This window comes from Cyprinus carpio, chromosome A6, assembly GCF_018340385.1.
Source record: "Cyprinus carpio isolate SPL01 chromosome A6, ASM1834038v1, whole genome shotgun sequence".
Taxonomy (NCBI): Eukaryota; Metazoa; Chordata; class Actinopteri; order Cypriniformes; family Cyprinidae; genus Cyprinus; species Cyprinus carpio.
This window is the reverse complement of record NC_056577.1, coordinates 3,576,144-3,602,124: the sequence shown is the minus strand read 5'-3', so window position 1 is coordinate 3,602,124 and position 25,981 is coordinate 3,576,144. Positions and strand designations below refer to the sequence as shown.

The window sequence follows — 25,981 nt, the reverse complement described above, 5'->3', positions numbered from 1 at the left end:
AGAACCACTACACACAGACGTATGCAAGACATGGGTTTCAGCTGTCGCATTCCTTGTGTCAAGTCACTCTTGAACAACAGACAGAGTCAGAAGTGTCTTGCCTGGGCTAAAGACAAAAAGGACTGGACTGCTGCTGAGTGGTCCAAAGTTATGTTCTCTGATGAAAGTAAATTTTGCATTTCCTTCAGAAATCAGGGTCCCAGAGTCTGGAGGAATAGAGGAGAGGCACACAACCCACGTTGCTTGAGGTCCAGTGTAAAGTTTCCACAGTCAGTGATGGTTTGGGGTGCCATGTCATCTGCTGGTGTTGGTCCACTGTGTTTTCTGAGGTCCAAGGTCAACACAGCCGTATACCAGGAAGTTTTAGAGCACTTCATGCTTCCTGCTGCTGACCAACTTTATGGAGATGCAGATTTCATTTTCCAACAGGACTTGGCACCCTGCACTCAGTGCCAAAGCTTCCAGTACCTGGTTTAAGGACCATGGTATCCCTGTTCTTTATTGGCCGGCAAACTCACCTGACCTTAACCCCATAGAAAATCTATGGGGCATTGTGAAGAGGAAGATGTGATATGCCAGACCCAAGAATGCAAAAAGCTGAAGGGCACTATCAGAGCAACCTGGGCTCTCATAACACCTGAGCAGTGCCACAGACTGATCGACTCCATGCCACGCCGCATTGCTGCAGTAATTCAGGCACAAGGAGCCCCAACTAAGTATTGAGTGCTGTACATGCTCATACTTTTCATGTTCATACTTCTCAGTTGGCCAAGATTTCTAAAAATCCTTTCTTTGTATTGGTCTTAAGAATTATTCAAATTTTCTGAGATACTGAATTTGGGATTTTCCTTAGTTGTCAGTTATAATCATCGAAATGAAAAGAAATAAACATTTGAAATATATCAGTCTGTGTGTAATGATAAAATATAATATACAAGTTTCACTTTTTGAATGGAATTAGTGAAATAAATTAACATTTTGATGAAATTCTAATTATATGACCAGCACCTGTATGTTTTTAAGCTCACAGAAATATTTAATTGACCTTTTTTTTCGGTTTGATGTGAATTGTGAAAGCCTAATTTAATTATTTGCTATTTGAGCTTAAACAAGTTAAAGTATTTTTTGTTAGTTGTTTGAATACGTTTGAATCTATCTATCTATCTATCTATCTATCAATACATCTAAATATACAACAAAATATCTATCTATCTATCTACAGTGTTGGGGGTAACGCATCACAAGTAACACAAGTTACATAGTCAAATTACTTTTCCAAGTAACTAGTAAAGTAATGCATTACTTTTTAATTTACAAGAAAATATCTGAGTTACTTTTTCAAATAAGTAAGACCAGTCACTGTGTTTTCTCATGTACTGACTGTAACTCACCTGTCCTCATGTTGAGAGAGATCAGGACTGAGTGCAGAGGCGTTGTGTGAGCATGATGTTACTGTAGATCCAGACTTAATATCAGCATGCAGTTATTCATCTCACTTGCACAGAAACAGATTCAGTATTCCTCAAAATGAATAAGAACAGAATATGACGCAAACCTGCACTAATTAGACATGTTAGCACAATGCCTTTTTTGTGCTTAAGAATAATGCCTTTTTTGTGCTTATAAGCAAAAATGACTTTAGATAAACATAACATTTGTGTTTAATTTGTCTGTGATTAATCGTCATGCAATCCAGAAAGGCAGCACAGCTTAAAGTTTTGTTTGAGCTTTTTTAAATTTACATTTCCTTCAGACTGGGGATTATTCATTTCACTTTTGGTGTGAAGGCTTTTACATTTGCCGAAAAGAAAACTTTTTATATTAAATAAACAAGCAAGCCCAGGCCATTTGAGAAAAGTAATGCAAAAATAACATAATGCATTACTTTCCATAAAAAGTACTAAAGCAACACAATTAATTACTTTTTTGGGAGAGTAACGCAATATAATGCTTTACCAGAGCTGTGACTGATTACTGGATTACATAATCAGATTCCAAAAATTAAGTATTTGTAATTAAAATACTCGTAATCAGACTACAGTTACTTATTTATTGATTACATGATTACATATTATTCACACAATAGCAATAAATTTGTCAAATTTTATTGATTCTCCCTAATTCCCCTGTTTCATCTTTTTACCCCCTGAGATTTTAAAATAAATATTTAATTTAACTATTAAGTATCATGTTATTATATACCTAATTATTAAGTATATATCTCTGACGCTGCTCAGTGGTCACATGGCACATGCAGGTAAACAAATTAAATATTTAGCTTTTTTTTTTGTTTTATTTTGATTTATGCTATTTTAAAATGATTTATTTTAATTTTACATTTTTATGATTTAATTAATTATTAGCTTTCCATTAAACTCATAAACCCCCTTAATGTAATGTAACTGTTTAATGCTCTATGTTGTCAATAACAACGAATGGAATATATTTATCTTTGCTCTTTGAATTTTATTATTTTAATATGGTACAGGATTATCCTATTTAAATGAATGTGATAAAGGTCAAAGAAATGTAAAAGTAATCTAAAAGCGCGGTTATATTACCTAAAATGTGTAATGTAACGGATTACGTTACAAACTACAATTGTGTCATATAATTTGGAATCAGTTACGGATTACAATTTGTATGTAATCTACCCAGCTCTGAGTGTGTCCGGGGATTGCGCGTGCTCGTGGCGCTGGCAGGGGTGCGCGCACTCGCGACAGCAGCGTTCACGCGCGTCATCAGTGCGATGGGAGTCCTGTGAGGATGAGTACTTGGTGAGGATGGGCACACAGCAGATCCTGCGACTCTTGATCGTTTTATCAGGATTGAACGGAGCGTGTGATGGTGAGTGTGAAGTGTTTGTTTAGTTTACACCTGTGTGTCGGTTCGGTTCGGTTAGGTTAATGTGTTTCAGTCGCTGAACGTTAGGCGCTTTTAATACAACAACAACATGGCGCAGGGATTTAACGACTAGCCCCATAAACTCTCTCCCTTTTCTCTCTGTCTCTGTCTGAAACATTAATGTATGGTGTGCTTGAAGTTATATTTTATATACGTGCTGTTTAAAAAAACAGCAATAAAGCAGGATGACCGTGTTTATGATCTCAAAGCTGAAGGGCTAGCATGCTAACAGGCTAACTTAGTTTAATATTAGACTGTAAATTCAGTGAAAAGCTTCAGAACAACTCAAATCATCCCTGTGTTTAACTTCATATGAGTCTGAATATGCTTTAAAAGAGTCCATACATTGTGAATTGTCACATTTGACACTCATTTGGGTTTAATTCTCTTTAAAAGCTGCTTTCAGTGAGCTGTTGCACATTTGCTGTATACTCTTCTTTGTGTTTGTGTACGTTTAGAGTCTTGTGTTTATTGTTTTTTGCCTCTAGGAAGTAATATGAGAGGTTTATAACTTACATGATCACAGTGTCACTTACAGTAAACAGAAAATGGGTTTAATTGGATCCTGGCAGATTTAATTTTTTATTTTTATGATTTTTATCAGTCAGAAGAGCTTATATAAACACATCTATATCGGCGAACCTGTTGCACATAAACACAGGTGTAAGTTCCTCTGAATGTTTACTGTTATTTTAGTTATTAATATTAGGTTTATGTGTTGTATTTAGCTAAGTACAGTGGAAAATCAAGTAAATGGATGCTCTCAGTATGAAATGACATGTTAATGTCTGGACAGAAGGAAGGTGTGTGGTCTGCAGATTGAAGATTTCCTTCTGAGTGATGATATGGTTTTGAGGAACAATAAGCTCTGAGCGCAGGTTATGATGATAATGGTTGGGTGTTGTGTGGGTTAAATCTCAGTTCTTTGTGAAGAAGGGACAAAATAAGGATATGACCGAACAGTGACCTCATTTCTCGTGGATGTGTCTGTCTGACTCTCTCTGCATCGTGTAGAAATACAGCATGTCTTTGTTCGTGTTTGGTCTGATTTGGGCTAATTCATAGCCAGGGGGTTTTCTTTATTACTGTTGAGGTTTCTTCTTAACCCGCTGTAAAAATGTTTTCTGCATGTTAAAGGCGGACGGGTTTGGACATGCACACTAGTTTAAGAGCTCTGCGTTTCCCCTCGAGGTTCAGTAAAGTGCATCTGTCTGTCTGTTGATCTGTTGATTAATATACGGCTAGGGAAGAATAAGTTAATAGCATTCTCTAATTATCTTCAAAAGCATAATACTATAAATTTATTTATGTATGATAATGTATGATAATAATGCTGATACTTGGCAGACTAAATTATAGCGCAGAGCTTGTGTGATACAGCGAATATCTTCATTCAGGCTTTTGATGATGTTCAGTATTTTGGTTTATACTAGTGCTGGGCAGTTTGACCAAAGGATTCTGGCATTTTCATGGTTTATCGTGTTTTTTTCTCTGTCTGGGCCTTTATTTGAATCAGAATGCATGAAACAGTTGCAGAACCACTGCATTTTAATCACGATCCAAACAAACATGCTACATATAGTTTTTGATGTAATTTAGATTAGTATCATTTCCAATTTTAAAGCAAAAATGGAAAAGTGTGACTTTAGATTTGTGAACTCATGCTACATAAAACATCTGCACAAAACTAGTAAAAATTGTTTCTAATCCGAACTTATTCAGTGAATTGTTGCTCACCCAGTTTTGCAACCGTATGGATAACATTAGTAATCCTCAGATAGAAGCTAATGCTTTTCCCTCCTTGACTTACAGTTACTACAGAGTGAACAGATATTGTTTATCATATTTAATGAGAGCAGTGAAAGCTTATCTGAACACATGACTGAAGCGTGAGAGGGATTACACTGCATTAAAGATGATAATTTGATGTTTATCTGCTTACCCCCATCCAAGATGTAGGTGACTTTGTTTCTTCAGTAGAGCACAAATTATGATTTTTAACTCCAGCCGTTGCAGTCTCTCAGCCGTATAATGCATGGCAATGGTAACAAAAATCTGTGAGAGGAAAAAAAAAACATGCACAGACAAATCCAAATTAAACCCTGCGGCTCGTGACGATACATTGATGTGTAAAGACACAAAACGATTGGTCTGTGCAAGAAACTGAACAGTATTTATATCGTTTTTTTACCTCTGATTCACGCAGTGTCTGAACTGTTAGAACTCTTGTGAACAAGCGGAGAAAGCAAGAACTATCCCTTTAATGAGCAAATCTCAAAAATTCATGGTACAGAATAATTTTTGCCTCATCTGCCAATGGCAGTGAATTGATGAATGTAAATATTTATAATAGAGTTAGCCTTTTATTGAATATGTATCTGTTAAATGTAACTATTTAGCAGTTTTGTCCTTGCTTTGTGGTGTACAGCAGGTCATCGAGTCACGGGAAGCATCATATACAGAGATGAACCAGTCTGTGTCTCATCGCTGCATCAAGTGGTTTTCGTTTTGATGAAAATCCTATGTGTGCCACCACATGGAGTTCTTGATGTGTTTTGATGTGTTAGCTAAACTTCTGGGGATCCGTTTTCCACTGAGAAGTTGTTACTGACAGATTCGTGACAATCACTGATGTTTTTATTAATAGGTGATGGTTTGTTGAATCGTTAATTTCACTTACGTCATTTAAGGGTCTGGGTCCGGTTGCAAACCCCAAAAGCTAAGAAAACCCATAGTTTTAAACCAAAAATAAATTTTCTAAACTTAAGTGGTTTGTTGCAGCCAGTTTTTTTAAAATATAGTTTTTGTTAATATTTAGAATTAGATTTTATTTTAATATTTTCTGTTTTTTATTTAATTTTTGGTCATTTTAGTAATTCTTTTAATAAAGGTAGTTTTAGTAATTTTGCTGTGTGTTTTTATTTATTTATTATTATAATTTTTTTTTCTTGTATATTAGGGCTAGGGATGCAGCGATTAACCGGTTTCACGATTAACCACGTTTTAAAATGTCACGGTTAATTAATCGTAAAGGCTCCGCTACACCGAGTGTTTCTGTTGCACAGAACGAAACAGCTGCAACTTGCATAAAATGAAAACAAAGTTACACTAGCAGTGCATCGGCTTAAAATGCTGAGACACGGAGGCTACACACACTAGATTAACTATGACAGAGGAACCAACAGTGATCCTTTATTCCCACCAGAGAAATGACTGAAGTCCATAGTGTGGGACTATTCTGGGTACACCAAGAATGATCAGGGTGTCATTTAAATATTGCCATAAACACTGCTGCTAAAGAGCGAATACACGGCTTTAAACTATTTTAATGCACGGCGTCAAGGCAAGACTGACGTGAAGCTATGGAGCATTCTGCCCACTTCAGATCAGACAGAGATGAAATCTCTGTAGTGCAGTAAGATCACATTTATATGAATTAATTGATTATAATATTTAGCCACTTGAATTAATTATCCGATCGGGAGAGAAAGAGAGAGCAAGAGAAGTATGTGAACCTGTGTCAGCACGTCTCTCTACAAGCGTGTGTTTAGTTACTTAAACAGTGATTTTACCCCCTCGTTGCTGATGAATATAATGTATCAATTCAGTATCTAAGCTATTTTATTAATAAAAGTCGCGGGGCAGGGTTCGCAGCAAGTTTGTGTCCTCCTGAATGTTTGTATGTGTGCGCAGTGCGATCTCCGATCTCACAAACCAAAATAATAGACATCATTTTCTCAGGCCACATGTAAAATCATATGAATTACTATAAAAATTATTAAAATGAATACGTATGGATGACAGCTGATTACAATAATAGTCAACTTATTCCCATCAATATCAATAGTTTCCTCTTTGGGATAAATAAAGTTAATAGTCTTATATTAATAATACTTCATTAACATTGTTATTTATTTATCCCTTTCACAGTATTATTCATAATTCAAAAACCACCAACCATGTTTCCAGTTCTCTGCCTCTGGTCCAAAAAAGAAATGTAAAGAATATACAAACTGAAAACACTAAATACTTTTGTGGTCTATTGTCATTAGTTATTTTCAAAAGGGAAATACTGACATGGATGTTTACCGAGCAGAGGTCACCTTTTTGATTCCAATTGGAGAGATGGACTTTTGTTTAACTTTATTATTATTATTTTGTGCTGTATTATTGGTTACTGTGTTATTTCTGTTTCAAAAGGCAGCAGTTAATAACACTTTAATATCTAAAGAGTGTCCATGTGACTTTATACATGAATAATTTTCTTAAATGAATTAATGCATAATAATCGTCATAATTGTAAAACCGTGATTATTTCTCAGACAATAATCGTACCAACAAAATCTATAATCGTTGCATCCCTAATTAGGGCTTCATGATTATGTCAAATCATAATTGTCTGTTATTCCCTTAAAATTTTATTTGCGATTATTACGATTATCACAATTTACACTGAATGATGTTTTGAGTAGCTTTATACCATTTTGTGTTTTACTCAAATGTCAGCAATACATTGGTTTGGTTTCTTTCTTTAAATAATAATTAAAAAAAAGTTAAAAATGTGCATGTTATCCTAAAACTAAAATTAAAACAATGGGAAAAACCTTAAGATAACCTGTAGAAAGAGAAAAAAACATCTTAAACGTGGAATAATAAAAGTGGATATTTCTTTTTCTTTTTTTTGTTTATGTAATTGCGCCTTTGAATGATTACATTATTGTGGCATCTGTAATTGTAATAACGCTTCCATAAATTGTGCAGCCCTAACCTCTATACAGTTTTTTAGGTTTTTAATTGTAGTTAGTACTTCAGTTTGAACTAAATATAAATGAGAAATGTTTCCTTGGCAATTAGCTGAAATAAAATACTTTTTTTTTTTTCAGTTCAGTAAATGTTTATTTTATAACACACAATAAAAATGCTTTTTAGTGGTTTTGCTGAACTATCTGCTGACCATTATTTCTACAAAGCATTTTAAACCACACATTATGTTGTAGTCCCTAATAAAATCACTGACCAACTGGCAAGTAACAAGTTTTGTTTACTCAAACTCACTTTTGTCACATGTTGAGTGTTAATTTTAGGCCCTCCAATAAAGAAATATTTTAAATGTCTTAAAAGACACCTTTGACATTTATTTTTAAAAATAAATGTCTTGTAAAATACCCTTTGAAAGAGTGAAGTATCCATCGTACCTTCAGTTGATTAGATAGATGAATTTGTTAATGATTGTTTAAGTCATAGTTGTATTTTAGACAGAAGTTTAACATGTTCTGCTCTTCACAGTTGAGAGATTTCAGCTTTCTCTTCAGTGTATGTTGGATTGAGACTCAGGGCTGTAAATTACACCAAATAAGTAAGTGTTAGTCAGTTCGAAACTGTCATTGGCAGAACCAGGAAAATGTGGTTTGTGTCTGAAAGTCATTTGAGTTTCAGTGTCTTACGTTATAAAAAGCCAATCTGTCATCACTGCCATAGTCACCTGTCAGATCTCAGACTAGTAATTAATTCACGTCTGACTGGCCCAGAACCGCCTTTCTTTAGTGGAAATGTCTCCAATTGTGCTTGATTTTGTTCTATCTTTAAAACACTTAGTAAAAGTAATTCTCAGGGAGGTTACTACAGAGAAAACCACTTCTGTCTATAAATAAGTAGCATTACTGCATGTCCATTTATTTGAGACCACCTGCATGTTTCACAGCTCTGCTGAGAATGGTGTTTTTTAGGCAACATGTCTTGGTTAATCAAACGCTGCTTGGCTGCATCAAAATCCCAATAGTAAAATGTGATAGAAGAGTTTGTTTAGGCCAGTGTTCATGTCTCGGGACTTAGGCAGGATTGCAAGCATTGAGACCAGTTAATTCACAGTTGCTCAATTGAAAATATATATGATGCATTATGCATTGGTCCAATTTATGTACAATATTTCCCCTCCAGAATATTCCCTTTTTTTGTGCCATAAAAACTGATTCATTGTCAGCTGAATATTGTCAACTAGAAAATGCAAAATGCAACTTGCAGCTTCAAAGTCACCAATGGTGTGACGTGTGAACGGCTTTAGACTCATGTTTGTATGTTAGTCATACCTTTTTCATGCTTTGCAGTCATACAGTGAGCTGAAACCAGTACATTGTGAAATGTTATAGCTGTTCTTTTGAGTAAAAGCATGAGCTTAGTTTAGATTTTCGCTAAAACAGTCATATGACGGCAAAGGATGTTTGTGTCTGGTATAGTTTAGAAGCAGCGTGACTTCTCTTGCTTTTCATGGAGCTGTGTGTCATTTGTTGACAGTGTGAGTAACCACATTGTTGATCTAGAATCTTTTTTTTGATTCAATCATCTGTAACTTTACATGAATGCGAGTGGATATTCATCCCCTGGTTCCTGTGTGTCTGATGTTCTGTCCCGAGCTGTTTGTGACAGCATTCAGACAGACCTGCGAAGTCTCGCTGTGTTTTGCACGTGTGGGTGTTTGCTCGCAAATTATTGAATTGTCCTTTGAATACAAAATGAAAACTCACACTTAGGGCTGGGCGATACGGCCAAAAAAATTATCACGATAAAATTTCATGTCAGTCGATATCGATAATTATCACTATACATTTCAGATCTTTATTTCTTTCAAATATAAAGGCAGATTTTTGCTCCTAAGTGAAGGTTGTAGAAACCGAAACACTTCACGTTTTTTGAATTCTTTACATTTTTCTACTTATTTTTTCTTAACAAAATAAATATCTTAATTTAAAAAAAAATGATTGGGCTAATATTCCCATCTGGATTTGACTGTGTAGAGAAGGTCCCAAGACCTACCCACATGACTTTAAATTAAATTCAAGAGTCATATTGTCTCATATTTACTAAACATGCTGTTTATGGGTGTTTTGTTGTTATTAAATAAAATGAGATGTGGTATATAAAACCTTTCAAACAGCAGTGTGCTAGATTGTTTTCACAGACCTCACAACGGTGCATGTTAAATTCAGCATGTGACCTCTAGTCTAGAAAGTAAAAAGGTTTATTGTTAATCTAATTTTGGCTTAACATCTTGTCTAATCAAATCAGGTGTCAGGGACTCCTTGTTTTTTTTTTTTTCCTCCAGCACTTTACCCGTGTACGTCATGTGCAAGCACAAACACATTCATGTCAGTTTGAGGATATGGTGTCATGAAGCTAGAATTTAGCAGTGAGGTCATGTTTTCATGAGATTTAGCTTCTGTTTTACTTTACTATTTATTGTAAACCTGGTGTAAAGTAAAACCGAAGCCAAAGCTAATGAAAAAATATGCACTTACTTGCATTAGCCTAACTGTTAGGCTACTATTATGTGCTAAATGGTGTTTGGTGTGTGTTTTGATTTTATTTTTTAATTGGTTTAGTGACAGAATGAAAATTAAAAAACATTAATTTTTTTTTTTTTTTTTTTTTTTTTTTTTTTTTTACATTAGGCATTAAATTGAAACCTAGCACAGTACTAAAATTAATTAGTAAGCCAATGTCCATAATTAAATTGCATTTAATTTGCAGAGGCATATTTTGGCAGTATGCAAAAAGATTAATTGCATATGATGTAATAAATGGGAAAACGCACAATTTTGCTCCCTACTGTACACCAAATTGCACTTAAACATTTTTTTGATGTTGTTGTTTAAGTGTGATTTAACTTTGAATTTAACCACAGAGGGTTATGAGAAGTCTTGTCTGCTTCCTTTTGGTAAACCTAATTATATTGCTTTCCTAAATGCGTGATTATATGATTAAGTTGAATTTTTTTTATTGGCATTTAGAATGACACTTTTTTTTTTTTTTCCTTCTGTCGCAATAAGAAAAGACTCGTCAGTTAAATCTCTGTCATCAAATGCCACATCGACCACAAACGTCCGCGTCATAACATCTGTGCTCGAGTAGCTTCACTCAGTTCGTTGCCCGAGGGGAAGCTCCCATGATGGTGGCACAGCTCTTTACGTCATATTGTGTGAATGGGTGTAAATAACAGGAAATCCCATCTATCAAATAATATGCCACCCTAGATGCAATAATGAAACGAGTTCAGTGGAAAACCAAGCTCACTTGCTAAATTTATACATTCTGCAATGACCTACACCGATGCAAACACTGACGTCCTGTGCTTGTCTGTTGCTGAAAGTGGAAAATGTAGAAACAGTCTGGGCAGTAAGAGTGAACCATAAAACCGGATCCTCTTAATGTCAGTTGATCACAGGCTTAATTTGTTTAATCAGTCTGCTTATTTGGCTTGAAATGAGTCCTGCTGGCATGAGCTGGAGCTGTGTTCAGTCACGCCACGAATGCAACACGCCGCAGCCTGCATTCAGTGCTGTGAAAACAGAGAACATTTTGGACACAATTGCAGCCCTTTTTTTTTTTTTTTAAATTTCAGTTCACACTTTCTAATTATCCATATGCCATGAAAAATATCTCAACATTATGTAGGAGCTTCATCAGAAAGTCAGTCAAGCAGCAATGAATGGACACGCAGCTGTTACATAACTCCTTTACACAACTTGTTACATGACTTATAGGACTGCCAGTAATTAGTGAAGCCTGCTTTACAGTTTGGTAGCAATTTTCTTTTTTTTTTGGTGAAATCTCTATGTCTGTTAGTCATGATTTCCTGTAACAAAAACTGTTTATATCTTCTGACCCTTGCAGTAAAACAGGCTGTTTTTGCAGTACTCTATATGCAAATCTTATATATATACAGTACAGGTCAAAAGTTTGGAAACATTACTATTTTTAATGTTTTTGAAAGAAGTCTCTTCTGCTCATCAAGCCTGCATTTATTTGATCAAAAATACAGAAAAAAAAGTAATATTGTGATATATTATTACAACTTAAAATAATAGTTTTCTATTTGAATATACTTTAAAAAAAAATAATTTATTCATGTGATGCAAAGCTGAATTTTCAGCATCATTACTCCAGCCTTCAGTGTCACATGTAACATCCAGTCTATCACATGATCATTTAGAAATCATTCTAATATTCTGATTTATTATGAGTGTTGGAAAAACAGTTCTGCTGTCTAATATATTTGATGAATAAAAGGTTAAAAAGAACTCCATTTATTCAAAATGAAAAAAAAAAACTAATAATATATATTCTAATAATATATTTTCTTTACTATCACTTTTTATCAATTTAACACATCCTTGCTGAATAAAAGTATTGATTTTATTTAAAAAAAAAAATAAAAAAAAATAACTGACCCCAAATTACTGACCAGTAGTGTATATTGTTATTACAAAATATTTATATTTTGTACTTTTTTTTTTTTTTTTTTTTTTAGTTGGGGACTTTTTATTCATCAAAGTTTCCTAAAAAAGTATCACATGTTCTGAAAAAATATTAAGCAGCAGAACTGTTTCCAATTTTGATAATGAATCATCATATTAGAATGATTTCTAAAGGATCATGTGATAATGATCCTAAAAATTCAGCTTTGCATCACAGAAATAAATGATAATTTAAAGTATAATAGATTTAAAAACAATTATTTTAAATTGTAATAATATATCACAATATTACATTTTTTTCTGTATTTTTGATCAAATAAATGCAGGCTTGATGAGCAGAAGAAACTTCTTTCAAAAACATTAAAAATATTAATGTTTTCCAAACTTTTGGTCTGTACTGTATGTATATGTATATATATATATTATATATTATATATATATATATATATATATATATATATATATATATATATATATATATATATATATATATATATATATATAAATAAATAAATTTAATATTTTTAGTGTACTGGCATAGTTCACATCGATATATAACAGGGCAGGCAGATGCTGAAAATAAAGGGGTGTTATGTAAAGGTTGGTGGTTGATTTAAAGATCCAGTGGGGGGTCGAGATGCTCAGTAAGGTCAGCAAGTGAGTATTTTTATCTTCAGCTTTCATGTTCATTAAAAAGGGATTTGGAGACACAACAACTTGGAGAGAGTTTTTAGCTGTTGAATAGTGCTTGGTTTTTTCCCCAATATGCATATTGTGTGGCTTTTAATTATAAACAGTTTTCCATTGCTGGCTGCTCATTCATGTCTACAACATATTGCGATATTTAAATTGAGTGTGAGGGACGTCTGCTGTTGTTAAGGGCTAATTTTGACCGTCTACATGTATTTAAATGTGCTCTGGTCCCAGTTTAATTGAATCATCTCTGTCTGGCTGCTCTTAGTGGACAGACCTGATGAATGATTCTTTAACCATGAAAAATTATATGAAGGGGAGGAAAATATAAAGCTGTTTCATGTTGTCTTTATGCTGTATTCCAACAAGGAAACAAATTTGGGACTTTATTTGGGACCAGACTCGACCGGAGTGCTCTCCATACCACCATTATCACCCTTTAGAAACATATTGCCTTGCAAGCTGACATTGAAAGTTGTTTTAAAGGCATTCAGACGAAAGATTATAAAGAAGATTTTATTAAAAAATATAAATGTTATAAATTATGTCCATTGTTTATAAATGATACATTATATAATAATTTTAATTTCTGCAGTTATAATCTATATAAAAATGACATTCTAAAAAAAATTAAATGTTTATATATATAGAGAGAGAGAGAGAAATTATTGTAATATATATAACACTATATGACTCTGTAACTGATCTCTGTCGCCCCCTGCTGTTGAAAAGACACATCTGCTGCTCCATCCACTGCAATTCAGTGGCCCATCATTAATTATTTCTTACTTATTGTATATTATAGTGTTAATATATACATGTAACATATTTTTTTGCTTCTCTCTGCAGCTCTGTTGTGTAACTGCACCGCACCGCCGTGTGAGAAGAATGGGTATAAGTGCGAGACCAAGGGGGCGTGTATGGCCTCCACCTCAGTCATTAAAGGAGAGGAGCAGCATGTGCGGCTCTGCATCCAGAAAGAGGACCTGGTTCCTCCGGGCCAGCCGTTCTACTGCCTCAGCGCAGAGGGACTGATGAACACTCACTGTTGCTACTCTGACTACTGCAACAGCATCGACCTCAGACTACCAACCGGTGAGCATCGGTGTTTTCAATCAATAGCAAAAACAGCTAGTGAATTCCAGATGAGGAACTAATGCAGCGTGTTCTCTGTCAGTGACAAACGGCCCGGGTTCAGGGCAGGACTGGGGGCCGGTGGAGCTCACCGCAGTGGTGGCGGGGCCGGTCTTTGTGCTGTGTGTGCTGGTTCTGCTGGGTCTCTTCCTCTTCCAGCACCACCAGCGGGCCTACGGTCACCGGCAGAGACTGGAGGTAGAGGATCCCAGCACTGAACACATGTTCCTGGCCAAGGACAAGGCCTTACAGGACCTCATCTACGACCTCTCCAGCTCAGGATCAGGGTCGGGTTAGTATCGCAGGAGAGAGTGTGCTGGATGGTTTGTTTATGCATGTAGAGAGTAGTGTTATTTTAGTATTGTTTATGTACTATTATAGTTTTTATTAATATTTTGAGTTGGCTTTCATTTTTATTTTTTGTGTTCATTTTAATTATTATTTATTAATTTTTCTACTTTTAGTTTTCTATTTTTTTTGGATAGATACATATTCTACTTCAATTTTACTACTTCAACAACATAGATACAAAGAAAAAATAACTAATATACCATTACAACTTTAATTTTTCTATTTTTTTTGGATAGATACATAGAAAGATTAATTAATATACCATTATAGTTTTATTATGATTTTGAATGAGCTTTTATTTTTATATTTTCAGTTTTAAGTTTAATTTCAGTTTTTTTATGTACTTATGCTTTTTTATTGTTTTAATATATTTTTTAATATTGTAAGGTTTAATATATAGATATTTTTTTGTTTTAGTAAGGTTTTTTTTTCTTCCAGTTAGTAATTTTAGTGCTTCAACCTAAGCTTATTTCAGGTAATTGCAATATTTCTTCATTTGTTTTTCTAGTTTTTCATCGAATGTTCATATATTTGTTTTATTTCAGCGTTATTTCATTTCACAAAACAATGATAACCCTGATGTAACATGCATAAATCACATTGTGAATTTTTTTTTTTTTTTTTCCATTTTAATAGCTCAATCCAGTTTAATTTTTGTAGCTTAATGTGATGTCACATGGAGTTCGGCAGGAAAAAACTCAATAATACTTTCTACATTATGGAATAGTATTTTATGTGTTTTTCTACTTGTGCTCAGTGTTATTTTACTATTTTATATACTTTTATATTATATATATATATATATATATATATATATATATATATATATATATATATATATATATTTATATATATATATATAATTTTAATATATATTTTTTTTTTGAATTAGCTTTTATTTTTTCATTTTAGTTACAATTGAGATATTAGTAATTATATGTGCTTTTGTTTAATTTTTTTTTATATATATTTACTATTTAGGTTTAATTTATTTTAATTTCAGTTATAGTTTAAATGTATTTTCTAGTATGTAATGTTAGTGCTTCAATGTAAACTTGTTTCAGATAGCTATTTTTTGTTTAATTCAACTTTTTCATCTAATATTGATATATTATTTTTTCCTAATTGTCTATCAGTTTCACGTTTAGATAACGATAATAACCCTGCTTGTGCCCTGTATTCCCAGTCTTCTGAAATCATGTAATGCTTTGTGTGAAGAAGAGTTGGCTCATTAATACTTTACTGATGATCTTCTTCTGATAAAGCCTTTCTCTCTCTGCAGGTCTGCCGCTGTTCGTCCAGAGGACAGTGGCTCGTACCATAGTGCTGCAGGAGATCATCGGTAAAGGCCGCTTCGGGGAGGTGTGGAGGGGGAAGAAGTGGAGAGGAGGAGACGTCGCTGTGAAGATCTTCTCCTCTCGTGAGGAGCGCTCCTGGTTTCGTGAAGCTGAAATCTACCAGACCATCATGCTCCCCAACGAGAACATCCCTTCATTCATTCCTACAAAAAACAAAAACAAACTAAAACTAAACCCACCTGAGCAGATCAATATTTATACAAAGCATAGTTCAGTCATCTAGGTTTAATAATGTTGAGTTCTCTCTGTCACAGATAATGGCACGTGGACTCAGTTGTGGCTGGTGTCAGACTATCATGAGAATGGATCCCTGTTCGACTATCTGAACCGATATTCAGTCACCATCGAGGGCATGATTAAACTAGCGCTGTCAGCTGCCAGCGGCCTGGCGCATCTGCACATGGAGATACTGGGCACTCAGGGTGAGTGTGTCAGGGTTATACTATTGAAGCTTTTTTTGTAAAATGCAATACTCAGAGTCTAATACACAAATTATGTTTTGTTGACAAAACAGCCCACTGTTTGAAACCGTAATGATGCCTAAAAATATTGTGTATGTGGGCGCTCACGAGGGTGTGGAGCACTTTTCTTCTGTGGTCACAGAGTTTGTGGTTTTGTTTTGGTCGGCAGGGAAGCCTGGCATCGCACACCGTGACCTGAAGTCCAAGAACATCCTGGTGAAGAAAAACTGCACCTGTGCCATTGCTGATCTGGGCCTGGCGGTTCGTCACGAGTCCATCACTGACACCATCGACATCGCCCCCAACCAGCGCGTCGGCACGAAGAGGTGCAGCGTAGATTACTGACAGACCTAATAGCCAAGAAAAACACACATGCACACATTACAATAATCCGACCTAAGAGTGATCCTGTGTGTGTGTGTTTCAGGTACATGGCGCCTGAGGTTCTGGAAGAGACTATTAACATGCATCACTTCGACTCGTTTAAATGTGCAGACATCTACGCTCTGGGACTCGTGTACTGGGAAGTCGCTCGGCGCTGCAGTGCTGGAGGTGCTGAGATACACTGAAGCCATGTTTCAAAAGGAATGTTGAACAGAAAGTTGAACTGAGAATTATTTTTGTTCTTATTTATGTTTTGTTTGCACTCAGGTATTCATGAGGAGTACCAGCTGCCCTACTATGACCTGGTGCCCTCTGACCCATCCATAGAGGAGATGAGGAAAGTGGTGTGTGATCAGAGGCTACGACCCAACATCCCCAACTGGTGGCAGAGCTATGAGGTGAGAGAGAGAGATCCTCAGCTACTATACTGGACTTCTCTTCATTTTCAGTTTTACCTGAAGTCCACTTAAAATAGCCTTTTATATCGTTGCAAGTATGGTGATTTCTGAACTGCTGTGTTTGATGTTTTATTTATATGTTCTTTACTGATTAGGAAGGGAGTGTTGAGTTCTGAAAGATTAGATTTCCACATTTTTTTTCTAATTTTTGGTCTTTCAACAAAACTTCCGTAAAAGAAGTGCTTAAAACTTCAGAAAGTGTTGTTTGCCCTTTTCATAAATAATCAATGTTATTAATTAAAATATTAAATGAGCAATTTTATTTGAGTATTTTCTGTTTTTACTAGCAATAAACAATACAAATAAGTATTTAATATATATATATATATATATATATATATATATATATATATATATATATATATATATATATAATAAATTTACATATTTATATTATGTATAAAATATGTAGTTTTTATACATAAATTATTAAAAAATTAATATATAAAAACATGATAATTGTTGATTCATACATATACATGATAATTGTTGATATATAGATGTGTAGAAGAATGTATATTTGTGTCTTGTATATTTTTATATTTTCTTATCAATTAATATATATATACATACATACACACACACAATTATTAATAAGTTGTATATTTGTGTCTTGTATATTTTTATATTTTCTTATCAATTAATGAAATGTTTGATCTTTTTTTTTGGTGTGTAAAGTACAGGCTTTTTTTTAAGTTTTCTTTCATAGATAAACAAATATATATACACACACAAAAACACTAAACAAACATGATTGAATAAATATATTATTATATATAATGTATATTAAATGTGTATATGTAAATACATATAATCTATATATATAGAGATTTAGAAACTCTAATCAAACTTGATTGACAGAAAATGATTTCTGCTTTGTGATTTAACAGTAGTTGTTTTTGTTTGTGGCTTTGACATTGTGACACCCTGTTTGTCAGAAGTTCTACATTATAACATTAAAACATAAAGCCTGTTGTCTATGATATGACTGCACATGTTAAATTGGCTCTTGTCCCTGCAGGCGTTGCGTGTGATGGGGAAGATCATGCGGGAGTGCTGGTACACTAACGGCGCTGCGCGACTGACGGCTCTCCGCATCAAGAAAACCCTGTCTCAGCTCAGCGTGGACGAAGACATGAAGATCTGAGTCAAGCACTACCTTCTGCCAGACATGTGACCACTCTAAATTATCCTGCCAGTATTTCCGTCCGCTGAGTCGGGACGGGGCCTACCTCACCCCACCGCCAAAACTACTGACCCTGCGGTACCCAGCAGCCCTCTGTGCTGTCCTCCTCCTCTCTACATCTACCATCACTACCCAATCAAGATGGACATGTGACTTCAGTGATTCTGTTCAAATCAGTGTCACCTCAAAGATAATTTTTCCAGCAAGCGCCGCTCATATGTAACCAGCTGCGTCTGGCTTGTTGCACTCATTCAGATCAGCCTAGTAGACTACCTCGGTTAACTAGCTAGGTGGAATACACAAACTCCAGTTCAGAGGCGATAACGGCTGGGTTAAGCTGGAAAAAGATGGCACTGCTAGCGACTGACACGATCAGCTGATTCCTTTCATCACCACGTCAAAGCCGTTAGCAAAACAACCTTATTTGCACTTTATTCCCGAGGTTTTGTGAGCGTGAAGTGGATTCTAGCCATCGCTGGCACACACGTCTGTTCTTACTACTGAATGGTACGGAGATATCTATTTATTTTAGCTTGTAGATCCTTCATATTGTCCTTATTTTTTTATCGCCGTTAGATTTCCTCCTCTCCTCCACGAGCAAACAAAGCTACTGTACATAGTATATTTTTTGAAAGTATGGAAATGTAAATAGCTTACCCTTTTTTAATTTCCAAACCCTTCGACTGAGCTGAAGGTTTAATCGTGTTTTGACATCCAGGAACATCAGAGATGTGGAGCTGTATGGGTTAGCGGTCCGTAAAATAGCGGTGGCGAAAATACAGGCTTTTGTTAAAGTTTGTTTTTCATCGCTAAACCTGTTGTTGCTTTACTCTGTAGCATTAAATGACACTAAAATGATGCACATTTTATTAGCTGAGGAGTGTTGGGATTGTTTTGTATGGATTTGAAGCTGTTGTTTTTAAGGAGTAATTCATGCAAACATGCAAAAATGCTCATCATTTATCACCATCATGTTGCTCCAAACCTTTTTTTACTGTAAAACACAAGAGGAGATTTTGAGAAGAATGTGCCAGCTGCACTCAAAAAATGTTGAAAACTCACCATAAAGTATCAGTATGACTTTAATGCTATATGCAGAGTCATCATATGATGCTTTTTAGTCTTATTTTGGAGCTTGATGCACAGAATTCATGCAGTTTAATTGTAAATCAAAAGGTTGCATGAACGTGTCCAGTAATGCAGGTTTGGAGCAGCCTGATGGTGAATAATGACAGGATTTTAATTTTTGCATTAACTCCACGTTACGACGTGATTCTAGGAAACCGATCTGATTCTTCTTCTTCATGCACTGGGTCTGTATTGAGAAGAACGACTTGAAAATGTAACTTGACTTGAAAAGTTTGGCGTTGAAGCGCACTGCTTTACACTGTATTTATGACTCCTGACAGACTTTACGTCTCTCTCATACTCCATGGATAAATACTACTGCCCTTCTGTCCCTCTCCACTTAATATGCAAGATGTAAATATAGTTTCTATAATGTATGACCTTTTTTATTAATCCAATTGAATTCAGTAGACAGCTGTGTGGTTTGTTTTTAATGTGTTTTCATTCAGGTTTATTTGTATAGCACTTTTAACAGTAGGTTTTGAAGCAGCTGTACAAGGGTTTTAGTCTGTGGTCTTTCATTTAATTTTTGATTTTATCTCCCAGTTTCACTGGACTGATGTCTAGAGTCTGTGTTCTGACAATCTGAATAAGTACTGTTATTCTCCTTCGTCCGTTTGCATCAATTCAGTCACCTTACACTATTAAAATGTCCAGAAAAAGCCAAAAATTATTGCATAGCGTTGGAAGAAGATGTTAATGCTTTCATCTGTTTTCACAAGCGATCGTGTAAAATGTGTTTGTAACACTGGATTGACACTACTGAGAAATATTAGACGACACTGGCATGTGATTGAGAAATCTGTGCGTATCTTATAGGAAATCTTCTTGAATTGGGAGTAAGAGGTCGGGTTTGTTCTGTATTTGTTTCTACTGTGGAGTTCCTGTTGATAGTTTCCAGAAAGCGTGCTGCTGCTGGCAGGATTAGGGCTTCATAAACATCTGCTCCCTTTCATCCACTGGCTGTACTGAGACATCCGTCGCCTGGCTAATTATAACAGCTAAACGATGGCGACAGTGTGCAAACAGTCTTAGTATCCTGGTTTAGCATAAGGAAGTTTCCTCCAACCTCTGACCTCACAGCAGACCTGTGTAATCTGAGAGCATTTCCCAAATCTACATGGAGAGACTTTTCAGGAATTTCAGTTTCCAATCATGTACATGAGTAATTATTAAATGGTAATAAAAACAGGTTTTCCTACATTTGTCATGTTCATTGTTTTCTTCAGAACTTTATGTAATGTAAATATGGCAAATGTTATTCAGTGATTTGTTCGAACAGTAGTAAACAAGCAGTACTGTATGTTGTTATTCATGACTTTTACACGAGACGTTTGCTTGGATGTTTATTAAAACCTGGTTGAAAAGTTTATCAGATAGCTGATCATGCAAAACTAGTTAAGTGGGAAATTAGAAATAGAAAGGCATCTTTGGCATTTGTCTAATACAGTGATCTTGTTTTTATTTATTTTGAAACGTTTTAGAGCCAAAGAAATTAATTCAGCCAAATCACAGACTTCAAATACTACAAGCTGATGTTAAAATAAAAGTGAAAATGTTCTCAAATTCAAGTTTTAAAATTAGTGCTGTCAAATGATTAATCGCATATAAAATAAAAGTTTTTGTTTACATATTTATGTGTACTGTGTTTGTTTATTTTTGTATATATAAATACACATTCAGTATATATTTTGAAATGATTTACATGTATATACATTTATATTATATATAAATATTTAATATATAAACATTTTTCTTAAATGTATACATGCATGTGTTTGCATTTATATATATACATAATAAATATCATATATTATGTAAACAAAACTTTTATTTTGGATGCAATTTATTGTTTGGCAGCACTATTCAAAATATAAAATTTTTTTTAAAAGGCCATTTATTTTTGCCTTTTAAAGACAATTCTTTAGATTTCACAAGCTTTACAGATTTCAGAAGCTCTACAGATGGAAAATAATTAGCACAATTATTATAATTATAATAGAAAAGACAGGGACTGCTGATTTATGACACATTCTTAGACAAGGATGTATGATTCTCAAAAAAAAAAAAAAAGTTGCACAGAATATTAGAAGATGAGTGTAATTTTAAGTGTCACACATCTAATTGTGTGATCTTGACAATGTTTGCCAAAGGTTTTTTTTTTTTTAAGAACGCAAAAGTAAAGTTTTTTTCAACTCTATTCATTAAAGAATCTGATTTATTTTTGTTTTTATCTGTTTCCACAAAAGTTCTGTTTTACCTCCAACATAAGAACTGCAACACAGCTGATAAACTGAGTACATTTTATTTTGCTTGTGCCTTGAATAAAACATCTTTGACATGAGAGAATAAGAAAACAGTTTAGGTGTATTTACAAATGCATGATGTCTGGCATAAAAATGATTACAGAGAGAAAAATACCAGCAACATATATTACAATAAAATGATGGAATGTTCTTTTCTCGAAGCAAAACAAGCTACAATAAAAACAAGGAGAGTGCGAGTCATCCAGAGCCAATCTCATGTTGGGTTACAAAAGTTTAATCCTATGGTACATGTTTGTCTAATTACATAAATCGCTAATTGTGGAAGCACATTTAACGTAAATGATATGACGATCTAATGATATCTCTGCTTCCTCTTCACATGTCAAAATGCTGATAAAAGCAATTGAGATCATGGGGCTAAAAACAACTGAAGCAGAATAAAATCAGTAGCAAGTGTTAGTAAAACACACATCTGCATTAGACATAAACATAGTCTGTCCAGTCCAAAACAACAAATCAAAGATCGACACAATGCATGTTATAATACACTAAATATATATGATGATAATATTGTGGAGCTGTATTGTTTCCAATGCTATAAATATTCAATGGTTAATATCAAAACATTTTAGCAAAGCACTCCATGTTCACATTATAAAGGAAGTTGAAATGGCTCTTAGTGCTGAACTGGTTTGCTGTTCAGAGACATTGGATCAGAATGAACCAATGAAACTTCCTCTGCATGTTGCCGGAGTGTGTGTGTGTGTGTGTGTGTGTGTGTGTGTGTGTGTGTGTGATGTAAATCGCAAAAACATTCTGTGAAAAACAAAATGATTCAGATGAAACGTTACCCTGCAAACCTGCAGATCAATAAGGGAAAGTTTCAGTCTCTCGGTATGAACCTCAATCTCATCTGATTTCCTTCTGTGAGGGAAATAATGTGAAAGACGGCTGTCACGTCAGCAAAAACAGTGCGCCGACTGACATAACTAAAATCATTTGAATTCTGTCCAATTAAAATAATATCATTTTCTTGCCGACTCCCTGAAATGGGAACGGAGGCTCTATTATTAAAAGAGTTTGTTCTTAGAAAAGCTAAGCATCTCTTTCTTCACTCTGATGAATCGCTTGTGCTTTTTTAACTCCTGTGTTTGGGATGGCTGCGTGTCATAGACGTCTCTATCAATCTTCTGGCTTATTGAGAGATGAGGAAACATAGAGACACTCCTTCACTCTTCTCTACTTCCGTCAAGCACTTCCTGAAAAGGAAGAAAGAAGTAAAGGCTGTCAACACGTCAAAATAATCAATCACGAATGAATCGGTCCAACTAGCTGTAGGATTTCTAATGAACAGCTTAAAGTTCAATCTGTAGTCATACGGTCAACTCTAAAGGCACACTTTGTGTTTTTTGGAGTTTGACAGACATTCAGCTGTCATATGGAAAAGTTTGTATGAAGATTATTTTGTGTTCTGCAGAGCATGAAGGCTTCACCAGATCGTTATGTAGTCTTACCGTCGTCTCCATTGGTGAGCACCAGCGCCTGTAGGATATCAGACAGAGACACGATGCCTTTCACAACCTCCTGTTCATCCACGATCACTAACCTGTGAACCTGAAAATCAATCACACTCATCAGGGAGTATGTCTACGTGATCAGAATTTGAGTTTGAGCCAAGTGAACATGACAAGCACAGGTGAAAGTTTCATTCATCAAAAATCTAAACTATTGGTAACACTTTAGTACAGGAACCAATTCTCACTATTAACTAATTGCTTGTCACCATACATATTTTTAACATATTGGCTGTTTCTGCATAACCATATTCTACATCCCTAATCCGACCCAATTCCTAAACTCAACCTTACTATCTAGTAATAAGCAGCAAATTAGGAGTTTGAGGCGAAAGTCATTGTTAAAGGTTGTTTGGTCACGCTTTATTTTAAGGTCCAATTCCTGCTGTTACTTACTTACTTACTTACATACATACATACATAGTACAGGTCAAAAGTTTGGAAACATTACTATTTTTAATGTTTTTGAAAGAAGTTTCCTCTGCTCATCAAGCCTGCATTTATTTGATCAAAAATACAGAAAAAAATGTAACATTGTGATATATTATAACAATTTAAAATAATTGTTTTTAAATTTATTATACTTTAGATTATCATTTATTTCTGTGATGCAAAGCTGAATTTTTAGGATCATTATTCACATGATCCTTTAGAAATCATTCTAATATGATGATTCATTATTTAAAAAAGTTGGAAACAATTCTGCTGCTTAAGATTTTTTCAGAACATGTGATACTTTTTTAGGATACTTTGATGAATAAAAAGTAAAAAAAAAAGAAAAAAAAGAAGCTATGTATTTAAAAAATATTTTGTAATAATAATAATAATATACACTACTGGTCAGTAATTTTTTTTTCTTTCTTTTTTTTAAATAAAATCAATACTTTTATTCAGCAAGGATGTGTTAAATTGATATAAAATAAGTGATAGTAAAGGAGAAGAAAATATATTATTAGAATATATATTATTAGAATTTTTTATTTTTATTTTGATAAATGCAGTTCTTTTGAACCTTTTATTCATCAAATATATTAGACAGCAGAACTGTTTCCAACACTCATAATAAATCAGAATATTAGAATGATTTCTAACTGATCATGTGATAGACTGGATGTTACATGTGACACTGAAGGCTGGAGTAATGATGCTGAAAATTCAGCTTTGCATCACAGGAATAAATTTTTTTTTTTAAGTATATTCAAATAGAAAACGATTATTTTAAGTTGTAATAATATTTCACAATATTACTGTTTTTTTTCTGTTTTTGATCAAATAAATGCAGGCTTGATGAGCAGAAGAAACTTCTTTCAAAAACATTAAAAATAGTAATGTTTCCAAACTTTTGAAACTGTACTGTATGTATGTATGTATGTATTATATATATATATTATATATATATATATTATATATATATATATATATACTATATGTACACACACTCAAAAATGTGCAGTTGTACTATATTGGGGTGGGGGTTCCAATTCCCGCTGTTTTATATATATATACATACATACATATATACATACAGACCGACATACATACATACATACATATATATATACAGACATACATACATACATGCATTTATACAGACAGATAGACAGACATACATACATTCATACAGACAGACATACATATATACATACATATATATATATATATTATATTATAAAAAGCTATGCGGAATTGGAAACCCCTCACCCCAATACAGTAAAAACTGCACATTTTTAAGAGTTTGGCTTGTCTATTGTGGCCAGCCTAAGGCACAGCTGTGCAATAATCATGCTGTCTAATCAGCATCTTGATATGCCACACCTGTGAGGTGGATGGATTATCTCGGCAAAGGAGAAGTGCTCACTAACACAGATTTAAGACAGATTTGTGAACAATATTTGAGAGAAATAGGCCTTTTGTGTACATAGAAAAAGTCACAGATCTTTGAGTTCAGCTCATGAAGAATGGGGGCAAAAATCAAAATATTTGCATTTACAATTTATATAAATGAAATTATATTCAGGTGTGTGTTCCTCACCTCGGCCTCCACTAGCCGGTTGATAATGGCTTTTAGCGTCTCATTGGCTCGGCAGGTGAGCACACCCTCAAAATACTGCGAGCGATGCTGGAGGGCTTTAGTCACGGTGATGTCCAGGTTATTGTACGTCTTCTCAGCTGCCAGATTCTGTGTAATTACATGAAAACCAGATTGAAACACAAACATATGGGACATACACACACATACAGCGCCTTATTCATTCTAAAAATATGTTGTTTAATAGTTTACCCAAAAATTAAAACATCTATCCATAATGTTGCTTTCTCTAGTGAGCTTTCTCTTAACAACCAGAAAAAAAATAACAAAACAACAACAACAAAAAAAAACACTAAAAAAATAATTGTGTGTGGATTCTGATGCTACAAGAAAAAAAACAAAGCAATCTTTTTTTTATGGATTATGGACTTTTATTTTGGCAACGGAAGCAGCAGTTTGAAGATAAAAACGTCTCAATGGATTTGTTTCTAACAAACACGCCGCTTTTGGCCTCACAAGATGTTAACTGATGGACTGGAGTGGTGTGGATTATCATGATGTTTTTATCAGCTGTTTGGACTCTCATTCTGACGGCACCCATTCACTGCAGAGCATCCATTGATAAGACACTGATGCAATGCTACATTTCTCCAAATCTGATGAAGAAACAAACTCATCTACATCTTGGATCAGAATTTTAATTTTTGGGTGAACTATTCCTTTAAGATTTTAAATTAAGTACATATAAAAAAAATAAAAAAAAAGATCATGAACTGTGGTGGCTGCGTTCACTCAAGCTGATC

The 25,981-nt window shown here is 34.3% G+C and overlaps 1 protein-coding gene and 1 pseudogene across 1 annotated transcript in view; one reads left to right on the top strand and one right to left on the bottom strand.

Moving 5' to 3' along the window:
* Positions 1-2,669: 2,669 nt before the first annotated feature.
* LOC109113091 lies at positions 2,670-20,511 on the top strand (annotated as a pseudogene).
* Positions 20,512-22,717: 2,206 nt separating this feature from the next.
* Positions 22,718-25,981, bottom strand: part of LOC109113090 (5'-AMP-activated protein kinase subunit gamma-1-like) — an 8,966-nt gene continuing 5,702 nt past the window's right edge. Inside the window, exons 11-13 of the mRNA XM_042757564.1 lie at positions 25,182-25,328; positions 23,090-23,189; positions 22,718-22,834 (exon numbers count right to left, since the gene is read on the bottom strand). Coding sequence (XP_042613498.1) covers positions 22,824-22,834; positions 23,090-23,189; positions 25,182-25,328 — 258 coding nt within the window. The 3' untranslated portion in view covers positions 22,718-22,823. The remainder of the gene's footprint in view (positions 22,835-23,089; positions 23,190-25,181; positions 25,329-25,981) is intronic.